This window comes from Crinia signifera, chromosome 4 (assembly GCF_055691185.1).
Source record: "Crinia signifera chromosome 4, ASM5569118v1, whole genome shotgun sequence".
Classification (NCBI taxonomy): domain Eukaryota; kingdom Metazoa; phylum Chordata; class Amphibia; order Anura; family Myobatrachidae; genus Crinia; species Crinia signifera.
The window spans coordinates 56,556,326-56,577,862 of NC_139220.1; the positions used below are offsets into that span (position 1 = coordinate 56,556,326).

Sequence of the window (21,537 nt, forward strand, 5' to 3'; positions counted from 1 at the left end):
AGTGGAATTTTATGTAATATATATGCAAAATAATAATTATTAATATTGTTCCAGAGTATATAGATTAGAATTGGCTAATACAGTAGTGGAAAATGACTCTAAAGGTGCCCATACACATTCCGATCCTGCCTTGCGTTTTGAGCTTAAATAGCATCGCATCGCATGCCTTGTGCATGCAATGCGATGTGTTGCGATAAAAAGACAGTACAAAAAGTATGTGCAGCACATACTTTTTGTACTGTGCGATGAGATGCCGCACACATAGCACACATCGCACCGGCAGGATCGGAACGTGAATGGGCACCTTTAGGTACATATAGCATTTTTTATCCAGGTCAGTAAGCCCATCACATCAGAGGCGTAGTATGGAGCCTGCATATTACAGCGGCAAGGTTTGTCAGCTTATGGGGAAGATCAAATAAAAAAAAAAAAACATCAGGGACAGTGTCAGATTGATACATGTTGGGCCCACTGTGTGAATGCAATGATTAGGGGTGGGGGGGATGACCACTAATAATCCACAGACATCCCTTGTCAGGTGTTTCCACACATGCTCTGCCCCTGAATTACATTGTCATGAATCTAATATAACATTTGGGTGTTGCATACCCTGTTTTTCCTGCATTGAAAATATAATTTTATGATACAGCAAGACTGCATCAGTGATCTATCACAGCATTGCAATCATTCTCCCTACCTCCCCTTGTGTGTCTCCAGTAATCCGATACCTCCCCCTTATTCTCTCCAACAATCCAATCCCTCTTTAACAAGCTCTTCTATTTTACTTACCTTGCGGTTTTACCTCTGCGGCGTACTTCCTGGTGTGAATCACGCTGATATGGCCTTAGGTCACACCACCATTCCACTGACGGAAGCTGCAGGCACTAATGCATTTTGCTGCCTGACAGGCAATGGCGCAGCAATGCCAGAAAGCTTTTACGTCCCATCGGAAGACAGCCACTGTCAGCACAATAGAACTTGGATGTCTAGGCTACCCAGATGCACCATGAGCCCATTGCCCAAATTGCTGCCGGAAGTGGTACCACAGTGGTGCATATTTACCTATTTTGTGGGCTGCAAGAGATCCCTCAGGAGAGATCCAAGGGGCATGACTACATGTTTTGCACATTCCCAGCCTTCTCCCAATGATATGTGGGAGAAGTGTATGCAACGAAGCTGCTTATGAGTTGTTGGCTCGATAGCAAAACCATTATATTATTCCTGTCTGTTTATATTGACTGTAAGACATCATGAGCCATATGGAGTGTTGGGACATATGTTTACTTTTATTAGGGGTTAATTCCTAGCAATAAGTAGAACAACTGTGCATTAGCATGACATCTGTTTTACCATTTTTAAACATAAAGAACTGTATTATGTACAGAAGAAAACAGTCGAATTTCTAAATCCCTAGGGCCGAGATTGTGACATCCCCATCAATGGTTGCATTCAGAATCCATGCCAGAACAGCGGGACCTGCCACACCAGTGATGCCAGTAAAGATGGATTCAGGTAATTTAGCCACATTTGGGTTGCAATTATTTTATTTCAATGTGATATCTATGTATCATAGTGTTCATTCTAGCACCCTGCTCCTTGGAAAATCCTTGTAGTCCTCCTTTCTGCCTGGGGTGTCGCTGTCTGCTGTGGTACTTCAAAAACAGTCTGGTGTGTATCTCAATGTTGAGCTACAAACCAGTCTGTTGTAGAAACACCACAGCAGAGAGTGTCACCCCAGGCAGGAAGGAGGAACTGCAGTGATAAAATGGAGAGTGAAAACCAGCCAGCCAATCAGCTCCTGCCTGACATTTTTCAAACACACTCTGTGACATGACAGGTAGGAGCTGATTGGCTGGCTGTTTATCACTGTCCATTTTATCACCTTTGGATCTTAAGGTGCCCATACACGTACCAATTACCCAGTACTTTTTGTGCTAAAATAGCATCGCATCCCATGCACAACATATGCACAACGATGCTATTTTAGCACAAAAAGTACCGGGTAATTGGTACGTGTATGGGCACCTTTCGAGAATCTTGCCCTATATCAGATATGTATGAACAGCAAGACATATTGCCATGCTAGCTATAATCTATAACATGCCTCTTTAACTACTAATTACATATAAGATACACAATAAACTCAGCCTTGCCACTTAGCAAGTAATATCTGAAATGGTCTCTGGTAGTCTTGGAAATTAGTTATTTCATGTCCTTTCAATTTTATCTTATGCATTTAATCAGACAGTTGAAACTAAAATATACTGTGTGTATTTAAGTGTATCTAGGAGTATAGAGCGAACCTTGCAAACTCCTGTAAGTAGAATATATTTTTCTCCTATCAAACTTGCTTATATAGTAGCACACAATCAGATTATATTGTAGCTATCACTTGTTTAGAACAATTTATACAATGACGGCAAGAATATAATTGGTTGTTCTGTTTAAAAGGCTTGATAAATCTCACTTAAGTGTTCTCTAAGCCATTTTATCTATATCTAGCCTTTAAATGCCCCATTTTGAAAATGATGGCAATTATCCCACCAGGGAGTGAATGTAATATTGTAGTAGTAAACAAAGTGAATTGTCCTTGTATTGGAAACCTGTATTTTACGAGCCTAGGAAACACTGCAGGAATTCATGTTTGTAGACATAGTTGCCTTATTGGGCTATGTAACATCAGCAAAAGATTCCCTATATTCAATGGTGGCCACAATATATGTAGGATTTAAGGATAGCAGAATTAGGTTTGTGACTTTTTAGTAGTTGGGAAGGTAAGAAAATTAGATACTTGACACTTGTCTTTTATATAAAAAAAAAAAAATCAGTTTTATCCACAAAATCTTGTTTCAAGGCTTCAGTAAATAAATACTAAAGCAGGGTGTGAAACAAAGTGTGCATAGTAGTGTGAGGCTGGGCACCTCTTCAGCCCAGTGCCGGTGCATGGCTCCGGAGCGCCCCAGGCTCACCCGCTCCATGGGGGGGGGGGGTGTGCGGCCGCTGCTTCGCACGGGAGGGGGGTTGCGGCTGCCGCCACTGCTTTGCTGGGGCAGGGGATCAAGTTGGCGGCGGGAGATGCGGCGCGGGAGGGTAGGTGTTTGAGATGCGGCAAAGGCCGCAGCACTGGGTAGGCTCCAGGAGGGTCTGTGCGGGCGCTACCCCCGCCGCAGAGGGATGCAGACAATGACAAGCACGGGGGGGATGCTCCATGGGGGGCGAGGGGGCGGCTCACTTACCTGCTCCCAGCTCCTTCCTGCTGCTCGTCTTCTCAGCCGGAGCTTTGCCGCTGCTCACTACCGCCCTCCAGTGGCCGGCGCCCTAGGCAAATGCCTAAGGCTGCCTAGTGGTGGCGTCGGCCCTGCTTCAGCCAGCAACGGACGCTGCTGCTGGTGCTCCCTGCTTTGCTTTGGTTCTGTCAGTACCCTCTTTGAACCCTTGCCTGAGTCATTTGGTCACTTAGGGCGGGATATATTAATATACATCGCCGCCCTTCGCATGGCAGCTGCCGCGATGCTGCCGCATATGTACTAACATATGCGGCTAGCATCGGGTTGCGGTGACGGAGACCCCCGCGATACCTTTGATGTGGTCTGCGGGGGTCTCCGTCACCTCCCGGCGGCTGCCAGCATCCCCCTGCGTCTCCTCCTCCCCTCTGAAGCCGGATATCCTGCCGGCTGTGACACCTGCTGGGGGAGGAGGAAATCAGGAGGACGGGAGGGGGGGCGCGCGGACGTCGGGCGGCGATAGAAGCCCATAGGGTGCCAAGCGAAAACGGGGCGGACGGGTGATGGGTGATGGTAAATAGGAAAATGCGGTAAAACCCCCGTTTTACCGCATTTTCCCTTTAGTACATCCCGCCCTTAGCCTTAGTTGGGTCCCTGACTACATAGTCTGACAGGGGCAGATTGGGAAGTAAAAGTGGCCTTGTTAAAATTTCTAGACGTGGCCTCACATGGTCAGCACAAAATCAAATGTGTGCAGGACCAAGACCAAAATAGACAAGGTTTATAATACAGCACTACACTTGTGTGGAAGCTGTTGGTTTCAATATACTTCCTAGTCTATTGGCCCTCAGATCTTTACGCTTCTGTGACAACCCGCAATCCTACAGATTTCAAATAATACCTTCCTCCCCTCACTCACAGGGCAAGATGTTCTAAGCCTTGAAAAGTGACAAAATGGAGAGTGACAACCAATCAGTTCCTACCTGTAATTTTTTAAACACAGCATATAGCATGGCAGTTAGGAGCTGATTGGCTGGTGGTTTATCACTCTCCATTTTATCACTTTTCAAGCTTAGTACATATGGCCCTGAGACTAAACAGAGAACCCAAATCCTCCATTAATTAGAGAGAAAAAAAACCATTACCATAATCCCCGAATATTGAAAATATCCCCACCCCTCCCCCAGTGGAGCCCAGGAAACACCCCAGAAATTGTAACACCCCTGGATCGTACCCACTTCCGTCCATTTAACAGATGTCACAATGGATAGAGATGGGTGCCATATTTAGATAAGCATTTGCAGCATCGGGTGCTCTGTGAACCAGCAAAGGTTATTCATGTAAGAGATAGGAGGGCGACAGGGCTACATCTAAAAAAAAAAAGTCAGTAGATGACAGGTGGCCACACTGGTGTGTCGGCCTGCCAGGAATCTTCCCTGCAGGCTCTATGGCCAATATGTCTCTGATAATTGAGATTAGTAACCATTACATGAGTAGATACAAATACAGAATGCATTGCCAGATTCCCTGAGCTGGCGCATGATGGCAGAGAGGCGCTGCATCTGACAGGGACACGCGAGTGTCTCACACGCACGCTCGTCCCCTTCGCTCAACGGTGGGGAGCGGAAACCTTGCCAATCTCCAATTCAGGGAGACAGGCGAGGACAGTTGTGGGTTCCATCAGGGGAACGGGTTGTGCAAGCCTTTCATGCACATGCCCCCTTCTGGCGGATAGCGAACGGTGCTGATTGGCAGTAGTATCTCCAGGAGAAACTCTGAGAGCTGCTCCTTCTGTAATGCAGTACTTTGAATAAAATGTCTACATAAATAAACTAACATCCTTGTTGTCCAATAGAAGTATTTATTACAAAGTTTATGCAGTCATGTCCAAATTTTTCCACGCGACTGTACAATTAAATGCAAATTAAATGAATAACTGGCTATGAATAAATTATTTATATGCTGAGTTAAGAGGAAAAGAAAATATTTGTTTAAAATGAATATGTGCCGATTCAGGATGATGTAATCTATAAATAAATAGTGCGATGAGTTTCACATTTTCTTTTATTCCAAGGAAATCAATAAAATAAATATGTTTGCAAGAAATCAGTTTGATTAAAGCCTCACAAAGCCTTGGCATGCATGGTCTAATTGAATTAAGGCTTGTAGCTGTTAATCATTCATGGACACCAGAGAAATCTGGTCACATGGAAATCTGAGCAGGACTCCTCTGTTTACCAGAAGTAAATGAAATCATTTAGCAAAATCCTAATGGAAGACAATAAATCACTTCACTGTAACCTTGACAACCACTGGATTTAAAAGAAGATTGTACTGAAACATGACTATGGGGGGAATGTTCTAACATCCGCACCCTAGCTCCGCCCCCTATCGCTGCACATCGCATTCATAATTATCGCATATGCACTAACATATGCGATAATTATGGCAAAGGACAGCCCTTGCGCTAAGAGCTGTCCTTTGCAGTGAGAGTCAGCGGGTCCCATGGGGACCCGGCGGCTCTCCCCTGCCTCCCTTACCCGGCGCTGCTGCTGCTGCGCCGGGCTCTCCTCCTCCCTGCACCCAGAAGAGGATCAGTGCAGGGAGGAGGAGGCCACAGGTCCGGGCAGCACAGCTCTGTGCTGCCCGGACACATGTGAGGGGGGGGGGGGTATGCGGGGCGGCAGGGGTCCATGCGGGACGGCAAAGGGTTGCGGTAGAAACCCATAGGCTTCTATGGGGCATCGCCAGATTTGTCTGGCGATGCCCCCCGCCGTGGTAGCTATTCAACGGTATATCAGTTTATTAGGTAATTAGCATTTGTAAAAAATTAAGATGCTTATAAATATGGTCAGTTGCCATTAAAGTCTTAGTAGCGGTATGTAGAAAATATGTTCTATCATCACAGAAATATGTTCATTGTGATATTATACTATTAATATTTATGTATCTTGACTTTCTGTGGTACCTATATTTAGGAACCATTATAGCTGTTTGAAGAGAGTATTACTACAGTTATTACTAAGTTAGTAAACTATATAGTAAGGGATAAATTTAATAACCCTTCTAAAAATGAAAAGTGGTTGTTGCCCATAGCAACCAATCAGATTCAAGCTGTGTACACATGGTGCAATATCGCTGGCAATATGGTCACTGAGTGACCATATTGCCAGTGATTTGTTTGTGCTGCAGCGATTAATCGCTGGGTGCACACTCCCGTGTTCAGCCTCCTAATGGTCACTGGTAAAGCTCCTGCGATCAACTGTTTCCCTCTGAGGCTCCCACGGCAGAGTCTCCTGTTCATCATCGACTATCTCTGATGCACCATGTGTACACAGCTTAAGTCTATCGGTTTTTCTATTGCATCCTAGAAAATGTTACACATAATCTGTGAGCCACATCACCTTTTTTCATTTTTTTACCTTTAAGAAGTTGACCCCTAAGTGTGACAGGACCAGTGCCGTAACTAGCGCAGAGGCTCTGTGAGTGCACAGACGCCCAGCCCATTGCCTGTACTTCTGGATTGCAGGGGGTTCATGGAACTGCGCCCTGCAGCCAGTAGATGGCGTAAGTGTACCCACAGTGTCCCCTACTGTCTACTACAGCAGCACGGACTGCAGAGTTTATGGGTACTGGTGACCTGCCCCCTGTTTGTTACAGTGCTGGGCTGGACCTACATTTTTATGGTAAATATAAATTTCATAATACACACAAATATTTACCTAGAACTTCTCATAAATACTAATCATGTAATGTTTCACAAAGATTAGACTGTTCATCTAAAAAAGTATGTTTTTCAGTATTAAAATAGAAGTACGAAGTGCTGCGTATGTATTGGCAACTGCTTTCACAGACCAATGTCATATCATCAGCACTGTTCAGGGTGATGTGTAGTTTGCCAAAAATGAGTGGAACCCAAATTACTGTATGTTCTGATTTGTTTTCCTGTATTCTTTACCTAGCTGCTCTTGCCCACTGGGATTTGAAGGGGAGAAGTGTGAGATAAATCCAGATGATTGTGACGATAATGACTGTGAGAACAATGCTACTTGTATTGATGGAATCAACAATTATGTGTGCCTCTGTCCACCTAACTACACAGGTAGGAACCATTGCTGTGCTACACAGTAATAGTGACAGTAATGCTGCGATGCGTGCTGTTCCGATGTGTGCTTTGAGATGCGCGCTCCCACGGCACCTCATCACACAGTACAAAAAGTATGTGCTTGCACATACTTTTTGTACTTAGGTTTCATCACATTGCATGCACAACGCATGCACAGGCAATGCAATGCAATGTGATCCGTGCTAGTACAGCACGGAAAGCACGCCCGTATCGGGGCGTGTATGGGCAGCATTAGCTTTGAATTCTGTCTATCAGAGCATTCTGCTCTGCTACCTCTACTGTGGGTCTTGATTATCTTTCTACTTGAGAAAGACTCTCTTCTGCAGAGGACCCATGGATTTCCTACCCTGTTCTTGCAGCCTGTCCTGTCATATGTAGGTGATCCGGCTAGTCTACTATACGGGGGTACATACTGTAGATCACGTTTTGCGTCATGTTAATATCACTTGGGGTGGTGTAGGAAGCTTCTAGGCCAATGCTGTGTTGCAGTACTAACAATCGCTATAATCAGTGGTTGACTATGGTCCACCCATCCACTCAGGTCCACAAAACATGCAAGGTGGAGCAAACTGGGCACCAGTGCCTCTCCAAGCACTAGGATGCCCTTCCAGGCACTCCACAATTTGGAGGCAGGTGCCACCAAGACAGCCTTTGATGCATCCCCTCCACCTTGCAACCTGATTTGCTTATAATTAACTATTATTGTAGCATTACATTTTGTTTGCACAGTGAAAATACAACAGAAACATTAACCAAATACACTTATTCAGGGTATACGGAGGAAAGTCCTATTTCTGATGAAGCACTGCATATATTATACAGGTTGGTATCACTTATCCGAAATGCTCGGGAACACGAGTGCCCCGATGGTCCCCCTGATATCCACGGTGTCTCCTGGCATCCATGGAAGCCATCGGAATCTTTTTCAGCGGCATCCCCGGTCCCAAGAATGCATTATTGCGTGCCCGGGACCGAGAATGCCACTGAAGAGGATTGGATGGCCGCCGTGGACATCTGGGGACGAGGCAAGAATTAAAATAGGTGGGGGAACAACAAAAAACTCCAAAATATTCTGAAAACCTACAGTTTTCGGAATATTTTGGATATGGGATATCCGGATAAAGGATACCCAACCTGTATATAGCACCCACCCCCCACCCTCCACCTGTTGCAACACTCCACCCCTTTACCTGTCAGCATATAATGGCCTTTATTATGATTCATCTAAACGCCTCCCGCACAAAGGTCCACCCGCAAATTATTCCCGCACGCATGCGAATGGATGTTTTGCATAAACATCCATTCGCAGATTGCGTGTGGGGCAGAAATCATTCGATGGTCACCGACCATCTAATAATTCCCATACAGGAGCTAAGACAGCAGAGAGTGTCTTAGATCTGCGAGCGCTAGAGAAATCACTCTCAACAAAATATTTCTTTCCCGCATGGAATCTGGTAATGCCCGGAGTTTTCACAGGAATGCCCCCGCCCCCCCTGCCAGAATGTGACGGTGAAAAATAAATTTGCTGTGGCTGTACATTCACATAAAAGTTTCTTTGCATGCATTGCCCAACATCGCTGCATGAGAACGCGCAGAGTAGCGTAGTGATCAGAATGAGGGCCAATGTGTATAGTGTGTACAATGGGGAGTTTGATTGGTGGCGGAGTTGCCTACCTTCCTGACTGGACATGGGCCCCATGGCTGAACGGAGGTGGGAAGACACAGCAGGTGATCAGGTGCACCACCCTGGGCTGGTTGGGGAACTGTCTGTAACCTGTCACCGCTGCCTCTTTCTGCTCACGTGACTTTGTAGGCACAGCCCTCACACTAGGTTATGATGGGAGGGCTTATTTTAGAGCAGGCATGTCCAAACTATGGCCCTCCAGATGTTGTGAAACTACAAGTCCCATCATGCCTTGCCATAGTTTTGCTATTAGGGAATACTAAAACTATGGCAAGGCATGTTGGGCCGTGTAGTTTCACAACAGCTGGAGGGCCACAGTTTGGCCATGCCTGTTTTAGAGTATGGTCATTTGAAAGGCATAATCATATTTTGCTTATGGTTCATGGGCTGTTGAGAAATCTAAAACTTCTAAAAATTAAAACCGGTGATGTTGCCCATCTTTGCTCAGATTTCTGAGTTTTATGTTACTGTTACAGAAACTAGCACTTGAATATTGTATCTACAAAACCGTGTGTTTATTTTGACTGCAGGAGAATTGTGTGATGAAGTTATCGACCAGTGTGCTTCTGAGCCGGACTTGTGTCAGCATGATTCCAAATGTATCTCCACCGACAACGGCTTCACGTAAGGAAATGACTCAGCCACCGTCTCGGCTTGAGACAAACATTTTAAAAGTGTTTTTTTTTATTTATTTTCAAATGTTCTATATGCCACTTGCATTGGTATATAATCCAGTTTGGCACATTGTTCAATTTCTAGATGAAATTCATGCTCAGTGCAATTCAACCACTTGACATGAATATTGCTGTGCATGGCTTCAGTGAGAAGCCTTGCTTGGGAAACCTTGTTATCCTACGGTATATAAACAGTGCTCCATTTCTGACTACAAAAGAGTTTGCGAAGAGCATTTAGAGTGCAGCTGTCAATGGGCCTGATTCTAATTCCTTTGGTCCCCGACAAGTTATGCCGACGTCTTTTAACTGTTTCTGGAGTTTGTCAAATTTTATTGAGCTCTTCTTTGATTGCAGTTGCTGGGAGTCTTTGGTTATGCTTACTTATTACAATCATTTATTTATCTTCCCTTTTTGATGTACACCTGGGTCGACAAGGTCCTCACGACTTGTCCTGAGAGTCTTTCATAAGAACGTGTGTCTTCATAGTAGTACGATGTAACAAAACCATTGCACTTTATTATACAGAGTATACAGTATACAAGTGCGGCGTTTCAAATTAGTGCAGTCTATTGAAGCAGTTTTGTTGCATAACAATATGACTAAGAGGCACGTCTGTCTGAAAAAGACTCCAAATAGCATATTGAGGCTAGGTGTATGAGTACACAGATGTATGTCTTTTTGAAAGAAACCATAGATATTTAGCTTAGTAAGGGCTCAAACACACGGGGTGATTTTCCCCAGCCTACATGCTGAGCGATGTAGGCTAGGGAAATTGCCCTTGAGCTTCACCTTGGCTAGATCTCCCATACACACATACAGCGAACTAGAAAGATTGCTTAGAAATACCCTGTGGGGGTTATTCTTCCACCAAACCCCGCTGTGTGAATGGTTGGCTGGGGCCACCCATTCGCAAGGGCGACTCGCTCGCAGGGGTTAGTGAATTGATGTTACACAGTAACCTACCGACCAACGAAAGATGTGGTAGGACAACGCATATAAAAGTGACTTTCATGTCATACATACATACATATGTGCACGTTGAGTAGGAAATGGGCTGGCAGCTGACATCCGGTGTTGTCAGCTGCCCGCCCCCACGTCATGGCCTCATTAGCATGAGAATACCCAGCGATGGGCATTCCCATATGCTTATGGGGCTGCCCGCTGCACCAAACACCCCTCTCCGCCCCCCCGCCCGCTGTCCTGGGTGCGCGCACTCGGCGAATAGTCTGTTCGCCATGGTGCATGGTCGTTAGTTCGACAATGTCTAGGTCGACAGTAAAAAGGTTGACATGGGGTTTTTCACAGTTTTTTTACCTACCGTATTTTTCGGACCATAAGACGCACTTTTTCTCCCCAAAAAAGTGGGGGGAAAAGTGTGTGCGTCTTATGGAGCGAATATTGAAAAAAAAGTGCAAAAAACTCCTGGATGCTGGTGCTGCAGCAGAGCCCGCTCTACTCCTCCCTCCCCCCCCCCACTCCCCTGGTACTTGTCAGCAGCTTAGAGGTCCGGGCAGCGGGGATCATGCATTGTGCTGTGGGGTCCATTTCGCAAATGGGATATCATCGGCGGGGTCCCTGCGGCAGACGGGAACTAGAAGCGCTACTAGTTCCCATCTGCTGCAGGGACTCCGTCGATGATATCCCATTCACTGAACAGACCCCACATACTCAGTGTCTCTCTACCGCTGCCAGCATCTCTTCATTGGTGCCCGCTCCCTTCTCCCCCTACTGACTGACTAGCGCTGCCCTCTCCCCATCCGTGCTCACCTCACTGATCAGCGCAGCAGCGCTGCCCTCTCCCCCTCCGTGCTCACCTCACTAACCAGCGCAGCAGCGCTGCCCTCTCCCCCTCCGTGCTCACCTCACTAACCAGCGCAGCAGCGCTGCCCTCTCCCCCTCCGTGCTCACCTCACTGATCAGCGCAGCAGCGCTGCCCTCTCCCCCTCCGTGCTCACCTCCCTAACCAGCACAGCAGCGCTGCCCTCTCCCCCTCCGTGCTCACCTCACTGATCAGCGCAGCAGCGCTGCCCTCTCCCCCTCCGTGCTCACCTCACTGATCAGCGCAGCAGCGCTGCCCTCTCCCCCTCCGTGCTCACCTCACTGACCAGCGCTGCCCTCTCTCCTGAAGTCTTCACTGACCAACGCTGCAGCGCTGCCCTCTCCCCCTCCTTGCTCACCTCACTGAAAAATGCAATTGTCAAACCATTGACCAGCATGGCAGACGCAGTGCTGCCCTGAGTGCCCTCTCTCCCGCCGTCCTCACTGACCAGCGCGGCAGGGCTGCCCCCTTCTTCATCACTGGGCAGCGCTGACTTCTCCCCCTTCAACGGTAAAGCCCAGGTATATAGTATATAGTGTATATAACAATACAGTGTGGAGGCTCTTTGTTGTGGGCGGAGAAGTGTGGTGTGTGTGTGTGGGGCAGCGGGGATCATGCATTGTGCTGTGGGGTCCATTTCATGTGTGTCCATTTGTGTGTGTGTGTGGGTGGGTGTGGGGGCTTTTACCACAATTAATTTCAGCTGCTATCTAGCCTTATCAATTTATTACCCCCTCAAAACTGCTACCTACCTGTGACCACTCCTTGCCCCAGTACTGCCCAAGCTGCAGTCTACCCTTGACCCCTCCCTACTCCCAGTTCTGCCTGTCCTCTAACCTCCTTGCCCATAGTACCAAGCCAGTATAATCTCCCCTTACCCTTTCCCTGCCCAGATCATTCCTGCCCATAACCTCCACCTCAGAATATTTTTTTTCCTGTTTTCCTCTTCTAAAACTAGGTGCGTCTTATGGTCAGGTGCGTCTTATAGAGCGAAAAATACGGTAAATGTCAACACAGTCGACATGAACACAGTTTAAAGCGCACCGCATCCCCTAGCATCGCTCGCAATGCGTCGGGCACGGTGCCTCGCTGCGCTCGTCAGACTATTTTATTCTCCCACCATGCCCTAGTGGATGGTGGGGCATGAAATACCACCTGTCGGCACATGTTGGCTCAAAAAACAGTTAAAAACCCCATGTCAACCTTTTGACAGTCGATCTAGATACTGTCGAACTAATGACTTGTCGAACTAATGACCTTTCGACCTAAAACCATGTCGACCTTTTCCCATTTCGACCTAATGGTGTCGACCTTATGACTGTTGACCGTCATGCTGTAGACCAAATGACCGCATCCCAACATTAAGATGTTAAACTGTCTAACTAAGAAAATAATGGTCAATGTGCATTACTGTAACTATTCAATAAAACCATAATTTCATTACAGTTGTTAAACAAACATCTTTAACCACATTGGCAAATGGCTAATTACATGGCATTTTCCAGGCAGCTATAAAGTAGATGTTTAATCTTAATTTTATTCTGAAAAAAGCAGCTGAATAAAATCTACTAGTCCTTGATTTTACATATAATCAGTATACAATGCTCTTGGACATCTGTGAGTTTTGGCTGGTACAGACTAATCAGCTTTCACCTCATTTACTACTATTTGCTACCTGTAACTCAAGCACTCTGCAGAGAATTGTCCAGCCAGCCAAATGCTGAATTCCAGAATGTGCCACCGAATTGTTATTAGTTCAGCATGATGTACAATCTTCTTCTGAAGGGGATAGAAACATGTGCTGAGTTATTTTTTTACTTTTAAATGTAAGGAAAAATAAAAATATGAGAGTAAAATTCAGGTGATTGGAGAAAAAGTAAAAATGTTTGATGAATGCAGGCATTGTTTGTGGCCGCTGTGCGGTTTGTTCCAGTGCACTGTTGGCTTCCATTAGGGGAGAGGAAAATATGTAAAAAGAAAATTGTAGTCAGAATTGAATTTGGTGCACAGACGCAGGTGGGCTGTCATACTCATTGCCATTACACTCTGTGATAGATTAACTTCCAAATGCTTCATTGCCCTAACTATAGCAAACAGTCATAGATTAATAACAGTATAATATGTTGGGGATATCAGCTGTCACTTCTAAAGGAAAACCAAAAATACATTTGCTGAGCCAAGATAAAATTCTCAGTCAACTTTAATAGACTTTTACGTATTTTAAAAAGCAGAAAGCAAAATACATATTCAGACCAGGTGATTGTAGAAGCATTGTTTATTGTGAAATGCTTAAGAATGAGAGAGAGGTAGAGAGGTAGAGAGTTAGATAGATATATAGAGATGTTTTCACTTCATTAGTACATTAGCTATATACAAGGATAATTTTGTGTGCTGCTATTGACATTTCGGGTATGGGATAGACGTGAACTAGGTCGACACCACTAGGTCGATATGGGGAAAGTCGACAGTCAAAAGGTTGAAATAAGGTTTTCCCCTGTTAATTGTCCCGAATGTCGACACAGTCGACATGGACACTGAAATGTAGCACCACCTCCCCTCGCATGTCTTGCTGCACTCCCATGCTTCGGGCACGGTGCCTCACTAGGCCCGGCACACTATTTTGTTCTTCCACCATGCCCTAGTGGATGGTAGGGCATGAAATACTGCCTGTCAGCACATGTAGGCTCAAAAAATGTGAAAAGCCCATGTCGACCTATGCCTTGTCCATCTAATGCTTGTGTCAAGCTAATGACCCTGTCAACCTAACCCATTTCGACATTCAGTCATGTTGACCTTCCTGCATGTCGACCTTCAGTCATGTCAACCTTCCTGCATGTCAATCCAATGCTTGTCGACCTAATGCTTGTTGACCTAGTGACCGTATCCTTACATTTCATTGGCTAGGTCACCTTTAACTTGAATACAAAATGGCAGCTGTGTGCTCTGGTTTTCAGGATTCTGATTCATTAAGTTGTTTGTTTTTCAATTCAAGGTGTGAGTGTTCACCTGGATTCGTGGGCCAATACTGTGAAAGTAATGAGGATGACTGCGTCAGCAATAAATGCCAACACGGGGCCCAGTGTGTGGATGATATTGGTGGATATATCTGTGTGTGTCCACAAGGCTTCAGGTAATAACTAACTAAAACATTTCAACAAATGTAATATTATTAATATCGCAATTATAAATGTTACCAGAGGTATTTTTGTTACTTGTGACCATGTTCCTAATTTTAAAACTAAGTGAAATAAATATTGTGAATAAAGTTTATGATTTGGACTCTCTCTCCTTCCCAAGTAGCATGTAGTAAATAATGTACTTGATAAGTGTGTCTTTTGGAACACATACTGAGAACTACATACTGTCATTTTGGACTGTTGGGCACCAACTGAGTCCTGCTATTTTGTCTATCTGTTCTATGTATTTTGTAGCTCCCTGTTGTGATTTTCTCTGTGGGAGATCTGTGCTTGAGAAGTCAGTTTAAAATTACTAGGAGGCAGGGACGTGCAGTCAGGGGAGGCAGGGGAGGCAGTGCCTCCCCTGTCATTAATTACAGGTTGAGTATCCCTTATCCAAAATGCTCGGGACCAGGAGAATTTTGGATAACGGATTATTCCGTATTTCGGAATATTTTAATATTTTAATGATGTATTTTGAAGTATCTTGCATTTATGCTGTATAAACACATAATATACACACAAATATATTTTATTACCACATAAAATACACACAAATATATTTTAATTGTTCAAAAAACAAGGTTTCAAAACGTGAAACAAAATGTGTGTACTATCTCAGCATTGAATTTGAATGCCAAGCAATCATTGTCTTGCACATATATAGTGCCAGTTACATATCATGTCCCCAGTGATGCTGTTACAAATGTCCCCAGTGAGTTTTTAGCAAAAAAAATATTTTTTTTCACTTTCTGGAATGTCCGTATTTCGGAATAATTCGGATAACGGATATTCGGATACGGGATACTCGACCTGTATTAAAATAATACAAAGAAGATACTTATGACACAACTTCTGTGTCATAAGGATCTTCTTTATATTAATTTAATAATTCCCATTGTTGTATAATGTTTCAATTAAATTTGGAGGCATCAAAAGCGGTGCCTCCTGCTTCCCATTAAAAAAGCTGGAAGCAGGGGGTGGGAAGGGGGCCGGAACAAGCAGCGCACTGTAAAAGCCCATTAAAAAACTATTGAAAGCGGCACCGTTATAAGTGCCTCAGTGACAGGGGATATGCTTTCAGCCAATATGAAAGCTCGCCCCTGTCACTGTAGCCAATGGGATTGGGCACAGGCAGCAGTGCTCGAAGTGGACTTCCGCACTGATTGCCCGGAGAGGATCAGCTGGAGTGGGACAGCAGCAGTACAAAACTCATCTACTAGGCAATCTTTGTGCTGTCCCACTCCCTGCTACAGCCGCAGAGTCGCCGCCGCGCACCTGTTCTGTAAGCCATGCCACGGGGTGCCGCACGGACCAGGCATCAAGAAGAGCTGCGGTCACTTCAGAGCGCACAGAGACGGCTTCAATCATCCTGGTCGCACTGTACATACAATGTAAGACTGCTGTCGGCGGCGGGCGGGGGACGTTTATCGATGGGGGGCGGGGGGGTCGACGATGTGGTCTGGTGTCAGCAGCGGCCGGGTTTGTGGGGTGCAGTGGTGGTTGTGAGTGCCTCTCTGTTCACAGCCACCACCGCACGTCACTGCTAGGAGGATATACTAAAGTTGGAACAAGGAGAAAATACTCAAGTATTTAACTATATGACTACCTGCATCTGTTACACCAGGAGTCTTCAAGATGGCACTTTAACAGCATGGGCACACGAACAGCATGGGCACACTAACAGCATGGATATCGCTTAATCCTGAACTGTTAATGTGCCTTATGGACTGGGGTTGGGAAACACTGCACTAAACTAGGAAATGGTAAAGAAAAGTCTATCCACCCCGAATTATGGTTACTGTCCCGATTTTCATGGGACAGGCACAGTTTTTAAAGGCCACATGTCACTAGCTACTCTTCATGGTCATGATCCAGCAGCTCCCTGAACGCTGGGCATGACCACTCAGCGATGGCAAACAGGAGGCTTAGCAAAGCCATGCCCTTTTTGCCAGGGTGGATGACTTTCCATAGCAGAACACTAGACTGTTCGCCGGGTGCACGCGCCCAAGGCTGCGGGCGGGGGGCGGTGGCGGATAGTCGCGCCCATGGGAACCGCCAGCATTTCATGGCCATTCCCATGTAAATGCTGGGCATTCCCATGGTGATTGGGCCGTGATGTCAGCTGCCCGCCCACTTCCTCCTGAGAGAGCACGCAAATCGAAGTGATCTGAGAGTCGCTTAGATATTCCACATCATTCGATGGTCGGCGTTCACCCACAGGCTGTGAATGGGTGTTTGTTAAACATCCAATCACAGGCCCTGCGTGTGAACACATGCAGGGGAAGGGTTTGGTGGACTCTCAAGGCTGTGAATTTGCAGCCTTGCGAAACAACCAGAATAACCGCCAGTGCGTATGGGCCTTAAAACTGAGAAAACCTTGAACCGTTTTCCTTTGTTTTGCAAAGTAAAAAGAGTACATCATTATTTTATATCGAAAAGCAGAAGGTCACTTTCATCTTGTTGCTAAGACTATGAAAGAATTTACAATTCGGACAGTTACTTTTTAAGAAGTCCAGACCCGTTTTTTTTTTTGCATGTAACTCATAATAAATGTACTGTACAATTATACTTTTCAGCAGAAATGTATGCTGTTTGTACATGTAAGACTTCATATACAACACACATTTCCATACTTTGTATTTGTGTTTTCACTGTGCAAAAGTATACTTAATATTTTTGAGGAATACTTTATTTCATATGACATCTGTTTTTAATTCGATAATTAACTGCTGAATACTTTTTTATATTGCCAAATTATTTACTATTACATGCTGTGCTTGTTAAGATGGTATTTTTTTTTTATAGCGGCCTCTTCTGCGAAATTTCCCCTCCTATGGTTCTGCTCCAGACAAGCCCCTGTGACAACTATGAATGCCAGAATGGAGCCCAGTGCATTGTGGTACAGCAGGAGCCGATCTGCCGCTGTTTAGCTGGGTTTGCTGGTCAGAGATGTGAAAAACTCATCACTGTAAACTTTATTGGCAAAGATTCCTATGTTGAACTCACTGGGTACAAAATTCGTCCACAGGCGAACATATCTCTTCAAGTAAGCAGTCATATAAAAGTGTGGTAAATAAGATATACGCGTTCTCTAAGGGGTACATTTACTAAAGCTTCTTACAATGAAAAGAGATGATGTTGCTCACAGCAAATGGGTCAACTCGCGTCCCTTTACACAGGACTTCTATCCAGGTCCTGTCCTGGGTTGAATACGGCTAAGACCTGGGTAGAGGGCAGTGTAAAACGGGTACGTCGGGTCATCCGACCCGGCTGCCGTTTATATCAATGGGGGAAGCCCAACCTCCGGACCGCAGCGTCTGCAGGGGGGGGGCGCACACAGCCTCCACTGCTGTCTGCTGTACTCTGCAGACAGCAGCTGAGGCAGGAAAGAGGTGAATGGATGCCAGTGTGCGGCATCCATTCACCTCGCCGATGGGGCTAGGGTGGTGCGCGGGGGCAGCCCAACAACTTAATTTGGTGCTGGGCTTGCCCCCGGCAGGGCGTTCAGCGGTCCCAGCGCTTGGATATGATGTCATCTCCAAGCGCCACCTCCATCTACACTGCGTGTAGGCACTGCAGTGTAAACGGTGCAAATCCTGGATCCGACCTAGTTTGGTCCCGTGTTCCAATTGCCGGGACGGACCCGGGATTTTGGAAGTGAAAGGGGTATTACTGGTTTCTCTTCATTGTAGATGTACTAAGCCCATAATAATGATTAAAGTGGAGATATCAAGTACAAGTCAATAGGGCTCCTCACTGCTATGTTTGTAAAATTGGGTTGGTGGGTTGGTACTTTATCACGGCCCCAGGCTTAGTACATCTGCCCCACTGACTGCGGCCAGTCCACCAGAATCAAATGTAGATATTGCATATAAGGGAGCAGATGTATTAAGCCTTAAAAAATAGATAAATGCAAGGTGATTAAGGGGCCCATAACATTATTTTTACTAATATAATGGAAAAGGGGCATTTTCACCTAAATGTATTAACTATGAATTTGAAGTGTTTTCGCAAGTTTTTCCCCTTAAACCTTATTATCGCAAATTTTTATTACAAAGTTCACATTTCACATACCGGTATTTATAATGGGAAATGTGATCTACTTATATTTATCAAACTTCAATTGTACAATTAATTCGTAAGGGTGCCTAGTGAGAATAACGCCACTTCTTAGACATCCAGTCAATCTGCTCCCAACTGTAATTTTTTTAACACAGCCGATAACATGACAGTCAGGAGCTGATTGGCTGGGCATTTATCGCTCATTATCACCCTTGTGTTATCTCTTTTAAAAGCTTAATACGTCTGCCCCAGTGTCAGCTGGATGGATATTTCCAATTATGTCAATGTACAGGGTTACAGAAACACCAGAAACACATACTGAATACACATTTTTGTTTTTAACCAAAGTATATTTATCAGCATTGTAATATTTTGAAATCTTCTCTGATAGCTTTATGTGGTAATGAAGGAAATGTGCTTCTTGCTTGGTGATTACCAGCTGATTTGCTCCACTGTACAACTTGCAGAACACAACAGGATTGGTTTATTGCATGTGTGGGGGAATGTGGGTGAGGGTTGTTTGCTGGGGCCATGCTGCATTCCACAACATGGCTCTCTCTAGCAATATCCTCTGTTGTTCTGCATGTATTGACAATGGAGCACATCGCTAGTGACCTGTAGGAGTGTGTACATACTAGACGATATGCACAACAATATTGTTAATGATAGTCGTTATTATCGTGCATATCGTTAAATATATGATCATCCTTGGCATTCAAAAAACATATCTATTCTTAAAGTTCCAGGTTACAGAGCTAATAACTGCAGCCGATATACTCTGTTCTAGTTATTAGGCCTCATACTGTAGATCGTAGAGTAAAGTTCCTTCAGTGTAGCCCTTTAAGGAAATCCAGCAGTTTGCAATAGGATAAAACCTGCCGGTCTTAGCACAGAGATGTGATGGAGGCTATCACAGAAATTCTGAGATTCCAACTGAAATCGGATTCCCTTCTTGTGAATTATTACCTGAAACATAATTTATGAGCAATAACTAATGACTCATCTACTCTAAAACAACAAACAGTTAACAATCAGTCAATCAAGGCTTTCCTGTGCCTGAAATGTACATTCTGGAACGTGTGCCCCAAGCTTGAAGATGAATACAGTTTACCAAGGTCATGGCAGAAAGCTGAGGATACCCTTGGGGGCGCCGCCATTGTGTTGATCTGTAGGCTTGCTTTGTCCACGCTGTGAAACATGTCATGTAGCCCTGTTGCTTCTTAGCATCTCAGCTCTCTAATGTGATATTCTAGCTATCTGGAAGAAAGATAGTATCATACTCTATACATTTTGTAGTTCATTGAAGAGCAAATAGAACATAGAGTCTCTTCTATCAGAACAGACAAGTAAATAGTAAGTGAATCTACAACTGTGAACCGTTCCTGGAAAAGGTCACCCTTCTAAACATGTTGCACAAATCAAAGTGGCCATTAAACAGTGTTTCTCAGTATTCATTACCAACCTTTGCCTGCCCCTTCCTTTGTAGTGTATAGCTACCTGTTCGCTAAAAACATTTTAAGAGCCTGATTCATTATCCCCTTGATATGTCAGCATTCATGTAAAATCCATTTAGCTTTCCAACAAGTTCACCTTGTGACCTGTATTTGCCATGACAGCATCAAATCTTAATCTTCTCTTGAAGCGGACTGACACTTCTTTAACCCTTTGAGTGCCAACATCTCTCTGATGCTGTGTACACACGGTGAGATTTGACATTTGATTTTGACTATATAGTCAAAATCGCATGCAGATCGCACAGGTTTTTACCCTTGCGGTCCTGATGCGCGCTCCCGGGACAGCACAAATCGAAACCCAGATAGACAGGGCAGCAATGACTATATAGTGCCACATACTGTATGCAGTATAAATCTGGTCATCGCCTGTATTCTCTTAATTAGGAAAACTGGCCATGACAGATCGTTCAGCACACATTTTGGGTGCAGCGTTGTGTGCTGAGCAATTTGTGCTTAACTAGATCGCTCAGCGCACTGATCCCATCAACCCGTGTGTGTGTGGGGCATAACCCAAAGTACAATCAAAATGGCTGCCTGAACTCCACTGCAGCACACTTGCCGACTCTCTGGCTGCATCATTCCCCAGTCCACTTTCGTTAGGCTGCACGGATGTATGGGCGGATGGAGGATTTTCGGGTGTGCAGCATAGACGAGTAAAGTTAGAAGACGCAGACACTCAGACCTCAGGCGGCCTACAAAACAGTGCTGACCTACCCCATTTTGTGAAATGTTCCCGAATCCAAATGACAGAAGACTGTCAATCAAAGTGTTGCAGCTTGTGAAACAAAAACAGGGATCTATGGGATATTACATAGCAATAATAAATGAAGCAAAAATGTATGACCAGCCTGAAATATACCTCTGCAAAGTAATTTCCATGGCTGAATGCATTGAGTATCATCTACTGGAGTACCTCCGCTTTCACTGCTGTTTTCTCTGACCTGTCTAGGACCCAACGTGGAAACCTAATTGAAATATTGCCTCTATTCTAAATTTAGCTGTAAGACTTCACTAATAAAAACAGAAATGAGAAGAAATCTGAATATTCCTTTTCTATGCAGCAGTGTGAGTGACTGCTTGGAGACGCTGGGCCAATGTTAGGGAGCCAAAGCACATTGTCAGGAACAGCTCATTTGTCCTTTCTGACTTGTCACTTTCAGCTTGGCTGCTGCAATATGAAACAGGCAGTAGGGGTTACTAGACACACATCACAAGGCGCGTTCCCAATACAGGAATATGTGCAGCGTCTGCATTT

At 44.9% G+C, this 21,537-nt stretch overlaps 1 protein-coding gene across 1 annotated transcript in view; it reads left to right on the forward strand.

The window, feature by feature from the left end:
* SLIT3 (slit guidance ligand 3) overlaps positions 1-21,537 on the forward strand; it is a 627,553-nt gene that overhangs the window by 576,425 nt on the left and 29,591 nt on the right. Inside the window, exons 27-31 of the mRNA XM_083181792.1 lie at positions 1,415-1,512; positions 7,187-7,326; positions 9,565-9,658; positions 14,520-14,657; positions 17,512-17,752. Of these exons, the coding sequence (XP_083037918.1) occupies positions 1,415-1,512; positions 7,187-7,326; positions 9,565-9,658; positions 14,520-14,657; positions 17,512-17,752 (711 nt within the window). The remainder of the gene's footprint in view (positions 1-1,414; positions 1,513-7,186; positions 7,327-9,564; positions 9,659-14,519; positions 14,658-17,511; positions 17,753-21,537) is intronic.